A 12608-nucleotide genomic window follows, 5' to 3' on the forward strand; every position below is an offset into this window, starting at 1 on the left:
TGACATGGATACCCCTCCCTGTCCTTTGGTAATTCCTCCTCAGGGTCCCAACTTCTTGGAGCTCAGTCTTTGACCCTTTTGTCTAAGCTCCCTCACTCCTTGGGCTTAAAATGCCACCCATATGTCACCATTTACAAATGTAAATCTCCAGGTCATTCTCTTTCTCAGAACGCCACTCTGTACATCCAACTGCTTAATTGACATCTCTACCAAAACATCCAGTACTATATTTTTCTCTTATTTATGTATTTTTTTATTGGAGGAAAATTGTTTTACAATGCTATGTTGGTTTCCGCCATTGTTGTACAGCAGAATCCAGTACTATTTTAAACCCCTCACATCTGAAAACTGAACTCTTGACCTCTCCAACACTTATCTTCCAGGGTCTTCCGTCTCATTTCTGGAAAGTCTGTCCTTCCACAGGCTCAGGCTATTGTCAAGGCCAGTCATGTTGTCTGTGTCTTAAAGTATGAGAAACTGACCACCTCTCACCACCTCCACAGTCCCACATGGGTCCAAGCTGCCATCACCTCTGACCTTGGCCAACCAAGGACTTCCTTGTCCCCTGCTTCCTTTCCACCCTGCCCCTCGACGTTGCTGACTGTCCACAAAGCACCCAGAGTGGTTCGATCTAACCAATACCACCTCTCTCCTCTGCTCAAAACCCTCCAGCATCTCACTGACCGGGCCCCACAGATGTGGTTCTTTGTCCCCAAGACTGGCTCCAAAGCTACTCCTCAAAGTGGGGTACACTCTCACACCAGAGCTGTGTTCCTGACATCCCCTCTGCCTGGAAGGCTGGTTCCTTAGTGGCCTCACTCTCACCCTCTTCAAATCTGTACTCGAAGGTCTAAGTAAGTCTTCTGGACAGCCCAGCACCCCGGGCCCTTCTTGCCTCTTTCACGTATACATCACCTTCTAACATCCTGTTTCCTTCTTTGTCTAACACTGGTCTTTCTCCCTCTGAAGGTAAATTCTATTCATGACTTTATCCCCAGAGCCTAGAACAGGGCCCGAATTAATCATTCTTAACTCTAATTATATTTCATTATGTAGCCAATGGTAACTGGCCGGTTTCAGCAACTGTACTTTATGCCCAAACCACCAAACAATGTGTAGGAGACCAAGCTAAATAAGGAAACAAGCTAAAAGCTACATGTATGCTAGAAGCTCAACTCTTGAGAGGTATATTAAGAAAAAAATAATATACAATAACTATACTAGTTTGTATCATAAAATTATGGTGGGCTTCTTTCTGTTTTCTAATTGTCGCTGTTTTTCTACTGTTGCTTTAAAAGTAAAATAAAAATTTAACCTGTTTTTAAAAACAACTGGTAATCAGATTTAAAAGGGCTCAGCCTCACTAAAAATCAAGGAAATGCAAATTACAGCGACAAGAGACCATTTGTCCCAGTCCACTGGTGGTCCTGTGAATAACGCAACAGGCCTTCTGGAGAGCAATGTGGCATCAGCTATTACATTTTATTCTTTTTCTCAGCATCCACCTAAAGAAACGCTTTTACATGTGCAGGAGGAGACACGTTCTTAAGTGTTCGCTGATGTATCCTGTATCTCCAGGGGAAATTCTGAAAGTAATCTGAATGTCCAGCAATAGGTGAGTGGTTAAACTACGGAACACCCGTACTGTGGGTTCCTTTGCAGCCATCACACAGCACACAGCAGATGTGCAAGCCTGGAGGAATCACTAGGGCAAACAGCTAGGTGAAAAAGGTGAGTTCCCAAACAACCGACTCCCCAGCTATGATATAAGACTTGGAAATAATATATTTCTGTAAGTCATTAAAAAGGTGAGGAAGTTAACTCATCATTCTGATGGAGGTAGAGGAGAGACAGTGGAATAAGGCAGTAGCTAATTAGCCTTTGAATTCTTAAGTATCATGAGAATATATGCATACAGTAATTGTGTGATTAAAAATAAAGTATCTTTTTAAATAAGGAGAAAGATAAAATGACTCCCCATATTCACCCACCCCATAGTTCCCCTTACACTCACTTCTGTTAAGCCTTTCATGGATGGTCCACCATTGAGCGTTTCCTCCTTTGAGCAACCATGGCAGGGAAGAAGGATTCCAAGGGCAGGAGGAAATGAGGGAATGGGATAGAAGAGAGGTGAGGGAACAGTGCACAGGGAAAGCAGAATGCAAGGGAAAATGTGAAGACAAAGAGGGAAGGAAGATGCTGTGAGAAAGCAACTTCACACTCATCTGAATCCTCTTATTATCCATCTCTCTGAAAGGTCTCTTCCAAATGCATGACTTCCAAGAGCCTCACAGCACCCAAAAGAACTACAGGAAGTTATCTTCACCCTCTCTGGCCCTTCATGTGACTTGTTACCAAGAATTCTGGGGGAAACATGCTTTCATTAGACATATCTATTCTTTGCAATGTCCCTACATTCTATCCTTCCGAGAGAGTAGAGCTCCAGGCCATTCACCATGGAGGGTTGGGGAAGGGAGACAGACAAATCCACCTGTGGCTGTGGTTATCAACCTGAAAAGGACGTCAGAGTCACATGGGAGCTGACAAGAATGTCAATGCCCAGACCCATCCCCATTCCACTCAACTCTGGGATGGGACCTGCCTAAGCTCCCAAGCAATTCCAATGAACAGCCACAGCGGTGAACACTGCTTTAAAGCTTGCTGATGGTCCATAAAACCATCAAGTAATATCAGAGGTGCCAAACTTCCCTACTTACAACATCCCAGTCTCTTCCTCAAAAGGTTACTGGTCAATGAGACTTGGAATCCCAATTCTCATTCCACAGGGGAAAAAAGTATACTATCCTCCCAGCAGCCTGCTAGTCACAGCCTGTACCTATCAGGGAACCAAAAGTAGGTGGGGAACGGGTGGATCCCAGGGCCCAGCTCAGCCACCACCGAGTAGTGGGGTTTGGCTATGTCCCATCTCTGCATCTCAGTTTTTCTCTTCTGCAGAATAGAGCCATCACCTCCCTCCTCCCAAGGACAGAGTAAGGACAATTTTCAGGATGTGCCTTTGTGGACTTGTAATCCATTGGAAGGGAGGCACTCTTAAAATGTGTGGGGTAATTTTAAATTGATATCCCAAACATGTTGGGAAACTTAGAACATACATTCTCTGAGTTACTCATTTAGGATTAAAAGGAACCTCTCTCTCTTCTTCTCTCCCTCCCATTCATCCATCCATTCATTCATTTTCCTTTCTAGTTGTGCGTGGGGGAGGGGCAGGGAGCACACACTCTACAAGCATTGGGAAGTATTTCCTTTCTGAGAGTCAACTGTCATCTCTCAGATCCTAAAAAATGACCTCACCCACTGAAAAGCAACATTCTTCTCCACTCCCTCAAGTCTTCTCAAGGTTTCCAAGATTCTTAACAATTTTCTCTCCCAGAAACATCAAAACACCACTGCAGACAGGCAGCCTGGGACATTCTCTGAGGTTTTTTTGTTTTTGTCTTTGGCTTCCCTTTAAAACAGTCATCAGGTTAAATAAAAACAAGCAAAAGTGCTTTAGCAGAAAGATTTCCCATTAAGTGGTGTCAATAAAGAGATTGTATTTTTTTCAAAGAGTGGGTATATAGACACTTCTAACCCTGGCCTTGCTTAGAGTCACCACAGCTGCCCCCTCCCCTGGAGTCTGGACTCCAGCTGTTTTGGGTTAGGGGGGAGTAGTTGATGGGAGCAGGACTGGAATGCTCCCCCCTTGGCCAGCAGCATACAGGCGGATCCCAGGATCCTGCCAGGTGTTTGCATTCTTCCAGGGAACCTCAGGGAATGCAGGCGGCTTAAGGAATGCATCTAGATGGCACAAGTGTTTTCCACACTCTGCCTCACAGCTAACATCTGTTTAACAGCTGCTCCAGATGCGGGTATCTGGGCATGGCTGGGCCCAACCTATCCCAGCAGCAGGAGCTGGGAGTGCAGGGCCCAGATTGAAGCTCTGTGTCCTGAGAACTCAGCTGGTCCTACAGAGAGGGCACTGGGAAGGCCCCTCTTTCCAAATTCTCCCTGATGGGAAAGGAGATTCTACCACTCACAAAGCGCTCCACTGGGGTGAAGCTTCACAGCTTCCTGAGACCCCTCTCTTGGAAGAGCCCATTTCACCTGGAGGAAACTTCAGGGGATGCTCTGCTGGAGGCCACCGGAGTCTCCCACACCGTTGGGGAGACAGGCAGCACATGCCAGACCAGCCCCGTGCCTCTCCGTGGGGCTGGAGCCAAGGCCAAGCCCTCTTACCTACTCAAGGCCTTTGCTCCAGCAACCAGCCCCTCTGCCCTGGACCACTCCCATCCAGGCTTATGCCTCCATCGCCTTTGATGACATCCTCCTGACATCACCTCCTGACCCTCATCACTCCTCACACTCCATTTTCTTGACTTATTTTTCCCCAGAGCAATTGGCATCCACCCCTGGAATAAGGGCCACAAGGGGTGAGCTTTTCCTCTCTTTTGCTCACTCCTGGGTACACGGTCCTAGAACAGTACCAGGTGCAGAGCAGGTCTTCACTACACACTTGCAGCTTGAATACTGAACAGATTACAGGCTCGCTACTACCTGTGATCTTAGAACTTGAAGGACACCCAGGAAAGCATCACATATATTTCCATTTCTCTCTCAGGGCTGATCTTCCCTTCCCTACCCTCCAATGGGGATAAGGCATGCACCACCATGGCTTTGAAACAGGAGGGAAGGGGACAGAGTGCAACCTCGAGAAGAACAACTTAAGTCATGAAAGTGAAAGTTGCTCAGTCATGTCTGACTCTTTGCAACCCCATGGACTACAGTCCATGGAATTCCCCAGGCCAGAACACTGGAGTGGGTAGCCTTTCCCTTCACCAGGGGTTCTTCCCAACCCAGGGATCCAACCCAGGTCTCTCTCACATTGCAGGCGGATTCTTAACCAGCTGAGCCACCAGGGAAGCCCAAGAATACTGGAGTGTGTAGCCTATCCCTTCTCCTGGGGATTTTCCCAACCCAGAAATCGAACTGGGGTTCTTTACCAACTGAGCTCTCAGGGAAGCCCCAGAGTCCACATACCAGGGAAGCCATATAGTCACAGGACATGACAAAAACTGATTAGATCTACCTAGATCCAAGATGGTGAAAGATTCAACTTCCAGTAGACCTTGAGCCTCATTATATCCTCATTGTAATATATTAGCTAAATGACACACTCACCAGGACCATGACAGTTCAGAGCTAACCATAAAGGGCTAAATAGTGGGCAGTGGCCCAATGCCTGGAAATCCTTGCCCTTCCTCCCACCCTAAAGAGTTGGAATCCTCCCACTCATTAGCCTATGAAATTACTCAGCCCATAAAAACTAACCAAGCCTTTTTTCAGAGCCTCTGGTCCTCTAAGATGGCCCACACTCTGTGGAGTATGTTTCACTCTAAATAAATTCACTTCTTGGGGGTGGGAGGGGGGTTCATGTTTGGGAATGCATGTACACCCGTGGTGGATTCATGTCAATGTATGGCAAAACCAATACAGAATTGTAAAGTAAAATAAAAAATAAATTAAAAAAATTCACTTCTTACCTATCATTTTGTCTCTCACTGGATTCTTTCTGAGATAAGACGTCAAGAACCCGAGCGTCACGAAGTCTTGACAAGTGTGTGATCTCAACTAAGAGCGTGGGTTCAAGCCCCAGTCTGAGCTGCACTGTTTTGGTTTCAGAATTTCCCAGGGCCACTCCTGGTCCTGAGTTCCAGGAAAGCCCCAAGTTCATCCTGGCCTTCCAAAAGCTGGAGGCTCTGCAGCTGCTGCCTACCCAGATGGTGAGTCAGACAGCTGCACTTGGCTTTCCTCCAAACCAGGGGCCACATGTGGCTCCTCTCTACTTGGGAGAGGAGCCCTGGGCTTGAGGGTGGACAAGTACAAGAGATGGACACTGGGCCTCAGACCCTGAGCAGAAGAGACCCTCCTGAACCTCCAGATACAAACAACACCCTGCTCCTCCGGAGTTTTTGAGCCTCTTATCACCTCTGAACTTTCAACATTCCTGAGATGGCAGGATCATCCTCATTCACCAGGTAAGAAAGCCAAGCCTCAGAGAAGGTGAGGGGTCTGCTTGCCTGAGGTCACACATGGAACCAACTCTTGAACAATGATCTACTGAGGATTTATCATGTTCAGCAAAGATGCAGTTGACATGGTCACTTCCCTTAATGGTTCACATTCTACTCTGGAGAACTGGAAACTTCCAAATCTCGACCCACGGTCTTTTAGCAGAGTTCACCTTCCACCAGGGCTGCCACAGACTGGCCAGCAGCAGGGAAGCTCCAGAGCTTCAGACCTGAGATTCTGGTCTGAAGGCTTCATGTGCGTCATGAGGTCTGGCACACAGAACCCTGGGTGAGGGCTGAGAGACACGATCCTTTGGCTGCCAACAACTGCCTGTATTCGACATCAGAGGACCTATTCAGAAGTGACAGACTTTTGATGGTGTGCCTTTGGATGAGCTTCAATTATTAGATGTCTGCTAGAACATGAGCTTGTGGCTCATGGAGCAGGGAGCAGTGCCTTGCACACAGCAGGTGCTCAATAAACGAAGGTTCCATGAATTGTGAGTCTGACAGGTCTGAGCTGCCCAGTGGGGTCAGAGGGGCCAGGAGTGCACAGCTGGGGGCTTCCTGCCTGGATCCCACACTCTGGTTGGGGTGGCATCCCCATCTTGGCAATCTAGGGCCGCACGACCAGACACTGCCTGGAGCCAGGGCCCCTCAGCACGCCTCTGAGTTTGCCGAGCCCCGTGCCCTCCCAGGCGGTGTTACCTGGGAGACGTGTGACTGCGTCTTCTCGCTCTCGCCGTCACCCTCCGTCTTGTCGGCCAGCAGCCCCTGCACCTGGTACTCCAGCACGTAGCTGTCGATGAAGCGCTCCAGCTCCTCGATCTCCTGGGAGCGGCTGCTCCCGGCCTCGGAGGAGGCGGACGCTGCTGAAGAGTTCTCCATCCCTCCCGCTCAGGGGCCTGGGCTGCAGGAGGCAGAGAACAGATGGGCTCGGTGAGACGACGACGCTGCTGGAGGCAGAGATGGGGGCCCCGCCTGAGAAGCCCTCCCCCTCCCGGAGGTACTCCCTCATCCATCCTGCCCTCTCCCAAGTCCTTGAGCAGTCAGTGGGGCGCTGGCTGGCCTTTAGCAAGTGAAGAGGAAGCTGTGATTCCTCCTGGGGGGTCGGGAAGGAGACTCAGGCCCAGAGAAGGGCCAGTATTGTGCCTAATTGTCTAGCATCATAACTGGTGCCATGCTGGGTGTCAGTTCATACCTAGACCTTACCACTCAGGAGAAAGTGGAAAATTGGACCCAGCCTACCACCCCAGCCCCATTTCCCAACATGGAGTTAACAAAATCTATCATAAAGCAGAATAAGACTGACCACAGGTGTCTATGTCCCTGACTCCAGCATTGAGACATACAGGGGGTCCCCAAACACAGACGCTTTAAAGGGCCTGTGCCTCCAAGGAATACCTCCTTCCAAAGACATGTTTTCGTTTTGGACACCAGACCATCCCTAAATTTGGTGAAGACGGTAGGCAATAACGTGATTCTGCAGCCCTGTTAGTGGTGTGTCCAGTAGGACACACACTATACTCCGTCTCTAAGGACATGACTAGCTTTTAAAGATACAATGTGTAAGGCCCAGTGTGTTGTCTGGGAGGGCACGGTTCAGCCTTGGACACTGCCTGGTCACCCTCCATAGGAGCATGACGCCCTCATTAACAGCTCAGACCCTCTCCCTGAGAAGCTTGACATAAAGTTTGACCAGTGTTCCATGGATATCTATTAAAGTCCACCAATAAAACTGCTGTCCCTAGGAGGAATTCCCTGGCAGTCCAGGGGTTAGGACTCTGCACTTCCACAGCACAGGACATTAGTTCCATCCCTGGTTAGGGAACTAAGATCCTATATGCCTTGCTGCTGCTGCTGCTAAGTCGCTTCAGTCGTGTCCGACTCTATGCGACCCCATAGACGGCAGCCCACCAGGCTCCCCCGTCCCTGGGACTCTCCAGGCAAGAACACTGGAGTAGGTTGCCATTTCCTTCTCCAATACATGAAAGTGAAAAGTGAAAGTGAAGTCGCTCAGTTGTGTCTGACTCTTCGCAACCCCATGGACTGCAGCCTACCAGGCTCCTCCGCCTATGGGATTTCCCAGGCAAGAGTACTGGAGTGGGGTACCATTGCCTTCTCCCTATATGCCTTGAGGCATTGCTTTAAAAAAAAAGCTGTCCACCTCCAAGAGGACTGGTTAACCTAGCAGCTGCAGGGGCCCAGGCCTGCACGGACACCTTCACTGTCCACTCTTGTCCTCAAAGCTCCCGCAGCCCACCTGGAAGTTGAGAAAGCTAGAACCATTCTTACTATTAGCTCCCTTCCCAGCAGGGACACCCCCCCACTCCTGCCCCTGACAGGAAGGGGCTTTAAAGCTGGTCTGGCGTCCCTTCCACTGTCTGGAAATCAGTGCTTTCCAGGGGGAGCCCACTGAGCAGAAAAAGCAGAGATTGTACATGGCTTCACCATCAGAACTAGTACAAGAGTCTTCTACCAAATCACCACCCTTAGACACATAAAGTGAAGTGAAGTGAGGTCGCTCAACAAAGACCCAAGTAAATGCGCGGGGCTGAGACCACAAAGGGCTTCCGGCGCCTTGAACATGTTGTGGATAATAAAGACAACTTCCTAGTATGTTTAGAGGAACACTTGAATTTCAAAACCTTGGATTACTGAGAGCTTTTTTAGGACACAGTTATTCACCAACACGTAAGAGTCTGTTGAGTTTTCGATCGTAATGAATCCAAAATAGGACAAGAAGCAGCCCGAGGGGTTCCAGAAATGCTGCAAGACCATGAATGCTGACTCTCCCAAACCCTCGTCGGGCTCCCCAGAGGCTGTGCTGACCATGGGAAGTATGGTCACACAAGTGGACACGCGTTCTCCAGCTGGTTTCCTGATTCCGGTTTTGGCTCTTGGCTGCTGCATGAGATTCAGCCTCCCTTGGACCCCAAACCAGCTACAGAGGGTACGTGCTGGGCTTCTGAGCTCAGTAACCTTGGGGCTCGTGGGTATGTCCACCTGCCCCAGAGGGAGGAGCCTGTGGTTTCAGGCTTGGGTGCTCTCTTCAGAATGGGGGAACCCAGGGATGGAGGCCTGGGTGGCGGTGAGTGTGCAGGCAGGCACTTTGCTCAGATTGAAATAAGTGTGCCTAGTGGTGCAAGGGCCACTTCCTCCACCTGCCATTCAAGGCCCCGAGTGGTCTTACGTCCTTCCTAACACCAACCCCACCACTCAGACAGCTGCCTCCTGCCCCCTGGCCACTCTGCTTTTTGTCCTGGATGTAAGTCAAGTGTGGCAGGCTTCAGAACTCAAGAGAGCCCTGAGCATCCACTTTCTCCCAGTTACTCAATCAAACATTAACCTAGGAACTCCTGGGAGAGGATTTTGTAAATGTAATTAAACTCCAAGTCAGCAGATCTGAAGACAGAGTATTCAGGAGAGCCTGACCCAATCACATGAGCCCCTTACATCTGGGGCTGGAGGGAGAGACAGAGTTGCCGGCCTGAAGGAGAAGGAATGTGTGTGCAAGGTTCGTGGGCAGCCTCGAGAGGCTGAGAGCCATCCCTGGTCAATGACCGATCAGGAAAAGTGTTTCCAGCCTGCAAGAGCAAGAAGTAAATTCAACAAGCCCTGAGCTTGGGGCCAGATTCTGTCTCCCAGAGCCTCCAGACCAGAACTCAGCCTGACCAACACCCTGCTTTCAGCTTCCTGCTATGCCGCTGTGAGAGGATAAACAGGCATGATTCTAAGCCTTTAAGTTTGTGGCACTAAACCACTAACACGGGATGCTCTTTCTGCCTCTGTGCTTTTTGCTCACTCTGTGTCGCTCACCCAAAGTCACTCTCCCCTTCCTTCCACCTGCCCAGTCTCGGGGTCCTTATACTCATGAGGGGCTAGAACCTTAGAGGCCAGTGCCAACTAGCCCAATCCCCCCTTTTAACAGCAGTGAGTGGGCAAAGGATTCACCCAGTCTCAGTCTAGGGGTATGAATACGGCAACCCCTATTAATGACAGGAGCTGCTGGGCCAGCACCCTCCTCAGCATCCACTTACCCCTCACTGTAACTCTATGCAATTGATACAAAGTAACTTGCCCAAGATTACACAGCAGAGCTCCGGGTCCACCTACACCTCACTGCCTCTTTTTTTTTTTTTTGGAATATAATTGCTTTACAACATTGCGTTAGTTTCATTACAACAAAGTGAATCAGGTATGCATGCATGCTAACGACCCCATGGACTGGTGTAGCCAGCCAGGTTCCTCTCTCCATGGGATTCTCCAGGCAAGAATACTGGAGTGGCTTGCCATGTCCTTTTCCTGGGGATCTTCCTCACCGAGGGATCAAACCTGAGCCTCTTACATCTCCTACATTGGTGGGGTGTGGCGGGGGGGGGTCCTTTAGCACTAGTGCCACCTGGGAAGCCCAAATCAGGTATAGTGAAGTGAAGTCGCTCAGTCATGTCCGACTCTTTGTGACCCCGTGAACTGTAGCCTATTCAAAAGCAGAGAGATTACTTTGCCGACTAAGGTCCATCTAGTCAAGGCTATGGTTTTTCCTGTGGTCATGTATGGATGTGAGAGTTGGACTGTGAAGAAGGCTGAGCACCGAAGAATTGATGCTTTTGAACTGTGGTGTTGGAGAAGACTCTTGAGAGTCCCTTGGACTGCAAGGAGATCCAACCAGTCCATTCTGAAGGAGATCAACCCTGGGATTTCTTTGGAAGGAATGATGCTAAAGCTGAAACTCCAGTACTTTGGCCACCTCATGAGAAGAGTTGACTCATTGGAAAAGACTCTGATGCTGGGAGGGATTGGGGGCAGAAGGAGAAGGGGACAACCGAAGATAAGATGGCTTGATGGCATCACTGACTCGATGGACGTGAATCTGAGTGAACTCCGGGAGTTGGTGATAGACAGGGAGGCCTGGCGTGCTGTGATTCATGGGGTCGCAAAGAGTCGGACACGACTGAGTGACTGAAATGAACTGAACTGAACTGTAGCCTACCAGGCTCCTCCATCCATGGGATTCTACAGGCAAGAATACTGGAGTGGGTTGCCATTTCCTTCTCCAGGGGATCTTCCTGATCCAGGGATCGAACCCGGGTCTCCCACATTGCAGGCAGATGCTTTAACCTCTGAGCCACCTGGGAAGCCCAAATCAGGTATATGTATACATACATCCCCACCCTCTGGACCTTCCTCTCACCACCCCCGCACCGCGCCCCCGCCATCCCAGGCATCTAGGTCATCATAGAGCATGGAGCTGAGCTTCCTGGGCTTTATCATCCCACCTCCTGGCAGCCTGCTCAGGCCCTCAGGAAATCTCCCACTCCTTTACCACCGCCCTTCTAAAGCCCAGTGAATTTTTCAGTGCTCTGTGTGTGTCCTAACCTCCACTGGGCTGCAGCCTCGAGAGGGCTGGGCCCTGTGCCACGCTCACGCATGGCCTTGGGCAGGCAGCCGGCCTCAGCAGGATGGGGTGATAAGGTTGGTGCCCAGAGAAGGCTGAAAAGGAGCCGGCCTGCAGGAAAGGCCAGTATCTAAGGCCGCGCCCATGATTCCTCGAAGAACTTCAGATCTTATCACGGGCTTCTGGCTCCTGTCTCAAGAGCAGGCAGAGGGCTGGGCTCTGTAGGAACTAGACAGGAGTGTTTCCAGGAGGACCGAGTGCCCAGCCCGGCCTACACAGCAGGCTCAGCTCTACGCTGCTGGGGCTTCCCGGCTCTCACAGGCCTGTCACGGGGCCACACCATCGTCCCGGGAGGGAGGCGGGGGCCAGCAATCACCCCCTCCTGGCTCACTGAGGAAAGGGGGGACTTGAGACACATTCCCACCCTGGAGAATCCTGGTGCCCAGAGGGAAAAGGAGCAGACCCCACACTAGTCGCTGGTCTTGGAGACCCCCTCCCACTCCAGTCACTGCGGCCCAGGCAGGGTCTCCTGCGCAGCCTGACTGCACGTCCCCTCGGCTGCCCAGGGCTCCCCAGGCACACACCAACAGCCCCTGCAGGAGGCCCGCTGGTTGCTGCATCTTGGAGCGGGAGGAGCTGATAGCCGCTGCGGCAGCCCTAGACAGGGACAAACCCTCCCTCTCGGTCTCTCAGATAACAGCTGAGGCACCTTCTCCGTGGTCCCGCAGGGCGACCCAGGGCATGGAACCCAGAGGCCCACAGGGTGACCAGTCCGTGACGCCCCTTTGCTGACCTCCTCCTCCCGTGTCTCTCCCCCCAGGGAGACCCATTTCTGGGGCATCACTTGGGCTGGGCTCATTTGTCTGTTCTACAATGAGCCCCAACCAGGGTGCAGGTCCCTCCTTCAGAAGAAAAGCCCCGAGCTTTCTCTCTTTACCGGAGAAGAGGGAGGTGGGAGAGGAGACTGGGCCTATATCATCCATCTCCTAGGCCATCAGCCAGGCACTCACTCCCCCACTTTCAATAAAGGTAAAGTACCTATAATTCAAAACATAGCACTGAAGCCATTTTCAAGTGTACAATTCAGTGTCGTTAAGTACATTCATCAAGCTATGGTTTTTCCAGTAGTCATGTACGGATGT

At 50.6% G+C, this 12608-nt stretch overlaps 1 protein-coding gene across 2 annotated transcripts in view; it reads right to left on the minus strand.

Moving 5' to 3' along the window:
- Positions 1-12608, minus strand: part of CTIF (cap binding complex dependent translation initiation factor) — a 324153-nt gene that overhangs the window by 239570 nt on the left and 71975 nt on the right. For both annotated transcript variants that reach the window (XM_040264524.1, XM_040264525.1), the window contains exon 2: positions 6777-6978. In XM_040264524.1, coding sequence (XP_040120458.1) covers positions 6777-6956 — 180 coding nt within the window. In that variant the 5' untranslated portion in view covers positions 6957-6978. The remainder of the gene's footprint in view (positions 1-6776; positions 6979-12608) is intronic.

Source organism: Oryx dammah, unplaced genomic scaffold (genome assembly GCF_014754425.2).
Source record: "Oryx dammah isolate SB20612 unplaced genomic scaffold, SCBI_Odam_1.1 HiC_scaffold_22, whole genome shotgun sequence".
NCBI classification, from domain to species: domain Eukaryota; kingdom Metazoa; phylum Chordata; class Mammalia; order Artiodactyla; family Bovidae; genus Oryx; species Oryx dammah.